General features: G+C 38.4%; 1 protein-coding gene across 1 annotated transcript in view; it reads left to right on the forward strand.

The window, feature by feature from the left end:
• PIK3CG (phosphatidylinositol-4,5-bisphosphate 3-kinase, catalytic subunit gamma) overlaps positions 1–6375 on the forward strand; it is a 30999-nt gene that overhangs the window by 24146 nt on the left and 478 nt on the right. The window contains exon 9 of the mRNA XM_009890851.1: positions 458–615. Within this exon, the coding sequence (XP_009889153.1) occupies positions 458–615 (158 nt within the window). The remainder of the gene's footprint in view (positions 1–457; positions 616–6375) is intronic.

A 6375-nucleotide genomic window follows, 5' to 3' on the forward strand; every position in this document is an offset into this window, starting at 1 on the left:
AGGGGGGGTTGGAACTCAATGATCTTCAAGGTCCTTTCCAACCTAAACCATTCTATGTTTCCAGTGAGTGACATTAGCCAAGGAGCTGGATAGCACCAAAATTCTATGGGTATTTGAAACACAAGCCCTTTCCTTGTAGTGATGTGCTGGGAGCTGATTGTTACGGATCTGAGACACAAGCTTTTCTTTCTTGATTTTTGAAAAGCTGTGAGTGTATGTTTAGAAAATACAGCAGTTCTGCCAGGTTTTTAACAACTGCCAAAGATAAATAAAAAGTAACTTTGCCAAGAGGACAGAATTATAGATGTAAAAAAAAGAAAATAGTCCTTTCTGCTCAACTAAAGAGTGATCATATATACCCCCCAAAAAAAGTTTTTGGAATTATGGTGAATACAAGTGAGTGTTCTTGGCGGTTTATTGTATTTGAGCCTAACTGTGACTTCTTCTCTTTGTGAAGGTAATCTTTTCCATATTGATTTTGGCCATATTCTTGGAAATTATAAAAGCTTCCTTGGAATTAATAAGGAAAGAGTTCCTTTTGTGCTGACTCCAGATTTTCTGTTTGTCATGGGGACTTCCGGAAAGAAGACAAGTCTCCATTTCCAGAAATTTCAGGTAAAGAGTGACTATCTAGCTGCAAATCAATTAAGCAATGTTTTTAACCCTCTGAAATGAACATTAGTGCCTTAGTTTTCAAAGGCCTAGGCTCCTGGGTATTATGTTAATAAAATTTACTGAATCATAATACAATTCTGGGATATTTTAGGCCCAACTAAGAGCAAAAATTATCTGTAGGATTATGGGAACTAGAATTTAAACATCCACAAAGCCACATTGAAACACTTCAGTTAGCAGCAGACCAGATAGGCAGTCCTTTCTTTGTTTCTTATCTTGATCGAAAAGACTTTGTAGAGAGCTTCAGTATTTGTGCAGTTAGAGCAGATTCGTAGCACTAAGCAGAGCCTTCTGTGTAGTACGAGCAGGTGCGAGGCATTCCTCAGCTGGCTTTGCCAGTGTTATTCTCTGCTCATTCTGCCCTTGTGTTCCAGGGCTTGGACTACTGCATCTGAATAGAAATCTGCAGTGACCCTAAGCTATGTCAGGTTCTGGTTTTGTGAAGTGGGTGGACTTAATGCTCTGAAAGAAAAGAGTGGTGTTAAAAATCTGTTCTATTGCAGCTTCTATCTGAAATTGAGCCTCTCCGAAACAGTTGTGATTTTTCAAGTTTGTGTAGGACCTTGGCGATGAGGGAGCAAAGCAAAATGCTGTTTCGTACGTTTAATGAAATGGCCAAGAGCGTGGCTTAGCAGAAGTAAATGGATATCTGGGGTGTTATTCCTGTGCTCATCGTAAGGGATCTTAAATAAGTGCCTGATTTAGATAGCGGGTTCCCTATAACATCAGAATTCTCCTCCGGAGTGTGAGTCAAAGCAAAAGCCTAACTTAGATGGTCTGGATTCCCTCTGGATGAACCAGTCTCTCTGTCCTGGTAAGGAGTCTGGTTTTCTAACCTGAGTACCTAATTAAGGTTTTATTGTTGGATAGTGAATATGTCCCTTGGAACATATACACGATTGTATGGCAAATAACAAAGCAGTTGTCATCCTTGAGCCCAGACTTCTGAAAATAACTACAGAATCAGGTGCAATTTTTGAGTCTTTGTTTTGCACAAAGACTAGCTTTATCACAATGCAGATGTTTTGAAGGGGGCTTGTAGCTCAAAAGATTTAAGAGCAGGGTGGGTTTTGCTCTGGAAAGGGAACGCTGAGCCTGTGCTCATAGAGAAGCCTGTGAGCTGTGCTGCATAGAGGAAAGATGCTGTCACCGCAGCTGTAAGCCATGTATGAGTGTGGGGCTGCAACACCACTCTAGGGTATGTCCTTTCACGGAAGACCTCTGTTCTGGAAGCAGGAAATAGTTGAAAATGTGGAACTGTGCTAATGGAGAATCGGAAGACTAGCAACCTGTTAGTGTCTGCAGTGAGACAGTCTCTTTTGTTTGTATATATAGATCATCCAGCTTTTTAGAGAATGTCTTACCTTTACTTCAGCAGCTGAAATACCAAAAGAGGTAATTTTGGTCTTAGCCTCTCTTCAGTAAGCCGTGCCTTCCTCATACAGTCCTGGGTTTTACTGAATACACATCTTGTTACTTTGGTATGAATTTCAAAATACTTCTACCATCCCACTCGTGCAGATGGTTTAGGAATGCCGTGATAGTGCCAGTGGCATTTCCGCTAGTGTCATTAACCAGCTGAAAGGTGATTAATGCGCTTTACGTTTGTGAACTGTGACCGTGATATGTGACCTGGTCATTTTAAGTGGGATGATTTAGATACAGACAACAATGACTGAAAAAATTTAAGTTCATATACAGTTCTGCTGCATTAGGTACTGTTTATAAACTGCTGTTCTAGTAGTACCTTAAAAGGCTTTCCTGTCTCAAAAACAAATAAAAAGAAAGTTAAAATACTTCCATACAAGTAAAATAGTAACACAGAGCAAGATTTCCATCACATATTTTTTTGTAAAAAATATATATGTTTTAATTATATGGTCAGAGTACAAAAATAAACAAAATTATAGCTTCACTTTTCAACTGGCTGGTTTCATCATGTTTCCTAATATTGAGGGATTCATTCAGTGTGCCTGCTGACTCACTCATGTATTAATGGAAAAGTCTCAGCATTTATCCTTCATTAATTTTTAAGAGCATCTCTCATTAATTTGTACTTCAACTACATTAAAATAGGTTGTACTTTAGAGGAATCCTTTGTTTTTTAAGGCTTTGGTGTTTTTAATATTTTAAAATATTTACCTTTTTTAAAAATTTTATTTCTCTGTCAGCTATTGGATACAGTCCATACATATGTGTTAGCCATAGCTCATATTGCAGGTGTCAGAGGAGGTTAATTAACCAAATAATTTTGACCAAATTTCACTGCAACAGGGTATAGTTCATTACTAGTGAACTTTTAAAGCTGTCGGTGGCCTGGCAACTTTTCTGTAACTAGAAATAGAGCTCATTCCTATTAGCTCTTAATCTAAATTTTGCTTCCCTTTTTGTTTGCGTTCCTTATGATGGTTTAATGAAATTTAGAGGCCAGAGGTTATTAATTATAACACAGAAATAGTTAGTAGGAAGCCGTATTTGATGGTCTTTTGTCCTAGTTGCAAAAATGTATTGCAGCATGACTTCATCTGAGAAGTATTTTTCTGTTTCATCTATGAATTTTCAGCTGCCTTAGTACTGTCCAGGTTTCTCCTGCTCTAAGTGTCATATCTGGTGCCGTTTCCTTTCTAGCCTTTGGCTGAAACCTGCGCGACTCACTCTGAAGTACACGCAACTTTTCAAACTCTTACTTGTAGAAACCCTTGGGAGAACCTCATCTAAGATCTTCATGGTCTTTTGAGCTTTGTCCACCTACCTATTACTAGTTTGCCTAAAATTGTCTTTGCTAGTTTTTGCATTCAATTTTGAATGCATTTTATTCCTTATATTTCATGGGTTTAATTCATTATTTTTTCATTACTCTGCTTACTTGATAATACAGAGATGTGTATTTTCAGTACTAATCAAATTGTTCTGTACCATTTGTTTACAAAATCTCATGTATTTCATTGTCAAAAAAGATGACAGAAAGCAGAAGGTTGTACAATTCATCATTGAAAAACATGTATTTGTAGTTTACTGTACAGAGAAGGGATGGCTTATATAACAGAACTTGGAACACTTTATGTTATAAAAATACCTGACCTTTAGGATACCTTAGGAGACTTCGGAGAGTTTCAAGCTCTCAAAATAATTATTCTTTATTGTCTGTTGGACAATGAGACTTTGGTTTTTCCTCAGCTCCTCTCATTTTTCCTATGGCTTTAGATTAGTTAACAGCTTTCTTCTTAATCCCATGATAAACTTCTACATATCCTTGACACATACGTATGTGTTATTTTTGGTTCTCTCTGCCTCTCTCAGAAGTGTAAAAATTAGTTTTCTTGGAAGATGTTAATTCAAAACTCCATTCAGTTCCTGCCTGAATAAATAACTGTAACAGGCAGTTACAGATTTTTTTTAAAATCTGTTGAATTCCTGGAAGGATTGCCTTTGAGATGCAGCGATGCCAGGTTCTTGACTGCGTAATTGTTTTTCTGTCTCAGACACCTGCAGTAGTGAGATGCATCATCTATAGAGAAATGTAAAACATTCTTTGATATAACTATAAAGAGCTTTCATCTCTTTCAAGGGGAACAAAACACACACTACCTCTTGTGACAAGATTTCCCTGTTTGAAGTTGATAATACATAAGTAGAATTTCTTTTTTGTATTTTTTCCCCTGGTGTCATGTAGTGAAACCAATCCCTGTGATAAGATGATGGTGTTTTCTGTTGTAAATTGGGCTTTGACCATTGCAATTTGTCTTCTGCTTCTCTGGAGCTAAACTAACATTAGAGTTCGTAAGTATGATGTTATTTCAGCACAGAATTTCTTTGGAAACAGAGTGAAAAACTTAAGGTCCCAGGCAATAGGAAAAAAGAAACCCTTACAGACAGATCTTCAACATATAGAATCATAGAATCACAGAATTGTCTAGGTTGGAAGGAACCTTTAAGATCATCAAGTCCAACCGTCAACCTAATACTGCCAAAACCACCACTAAACCATGTCCCAAAGCACCACGTCTACCCTCCAGGTATGGCAACTCCACCACTTCCCTGGGCAGCCTCTTCCAATGCTTAACAATCCTTTCAGTGAAGAAATTTTTCCTAATATCTAGTCTAAACCTCCCCTGGTGTAACTTGAGGCCATTTTCTCTTGTCCTATCATTTGTTACCTGGGAGAATAGACTGACCCCCACCTCTCTACAGCCTCCTTTCAGGTAGTTGTAGAGAGCGATAAGGTCTCCCCTCAGCCTCCTTTTCTCCAGGCTAAACAACCCCAGTTCCCTCAGCCACTCCTCATAAGATATGTGCTCCAGACCCCTCACCAGCTTCATTGCCCTTCTCTGGACACGCTCCAGCACCTCTATGTCTTTCTTGTAGTGAGGGGCCCAAAACTGAACGCAGTATTCGAGCTGGGGCCTCACCAGTGCTGAGTACAGGAGGACAATCACTCCTCTCTCCCTGGTGATCACACTGTTCGTGATACAAGCCAGGATACTACTGGCCTTCTTGGCCACCTGGGCACACTGCTGGCTCACGTTCAGCCGGCTGTCGTCCAACATCCCCAGGTCCTTTTCTGCCAGGCAGCTTTGCAGCCACTCTTCCCCAAGCCTGTAGCACTGCATGGGGTTGTTGTGACCCAAGTGCAGGACCCGGCACTTGGCCTTGTTGCTTCCTTAGTATCTTCCTAACCTGCCTGGTTGGTTGTCCTGGTGTTGCTGATGTGAACAGTGATAGATGCTAAGATTATTTGTGCGCTTACTTTTTCTATGGAAGAAAAAAAACATACACCTTGTGAAGAATAAATGGTGTTCTGGAGGGCTGATGAGACTTGGTGAAACTTCACATGAAAATATTTGGATTTCCTAATAATTCTTTAATAAATTCATATAAATTTGTGGAGAGGTTAATTTGAATATTTAGTTGGGTAAAAATTAGCATTTCTTCAGCTTTGGTTTTAATAGCAACAACCTTCTTGTAAATGTTTTTCATCTTTTTACATTACTGCATTGCAAGCCCAGTTTGACTTTCTTACATATGATTGATTTCTTCATTGCATTGTCTTCCTTAAAATGTTATTTCTAAACTTAAGAGTAATAAATTTAATATAAGAAATGATAATTTCAGTTGATGTATTAGTCACTTAGCATTAAATGTTCTTTTAAAAAGCATTGCATGTTTTTTCCAAGCTGCAGAAATTTCATTCTTCTAAAGGTTATGTTGTTAAGCACAAATTACTTACATATGGAAGTGAAAAAGCTAGAAGAAAATCCATGGAATCCAGTATGACAGTGCATAAACATAGAAGTCATACAGCAAAGCAGTGTGCCTGAAAACTAGAGCTGTCAGCTAGAAAAAATTCTCAGAACACCAAGCCCAAAAAAATCTTCCCCATTAAATAAGCCATCACCTCTGCAAAGTTAATAGACATTTATATAAAATGAAGAACAGTCCCCTGGAGGTGCTGCTCTATTCAGTATCACTTGCCAGCCATTGTCATTAAATGGGAACATACCAATTGGAAAGGAAGACAATGAATTATTGCTCTTTTAACAGCCACAGAAAGAGATTATACGACAGGGAAATTAATTTGAAGTTTTGGTGAAGCTAAGGTTTTATGCTTTAGTAATTACTATAATATTAAAAAGACCCTTTAGTTTGTGCACCAAAACAGTACTTGTTGCCCCCAGGTGTGGTGATGAATGAAGGAATGCC

Source organism: Charadrius vociferus, unplaced genomic scaffold (genome assembly GCF_000708025.1).
Source record: "Charadrius vociferus isolate BGI_N301 unplaced genomic scaffold, ASM70802v2 scaffold958, whole genome shotgun sequence".
Lineage (NCBI taxonomy): Eukaryota > Metazoa > Chordata > Aves > Charadriiformes > Charadriidae > Charadrius > Charadrius vociferus.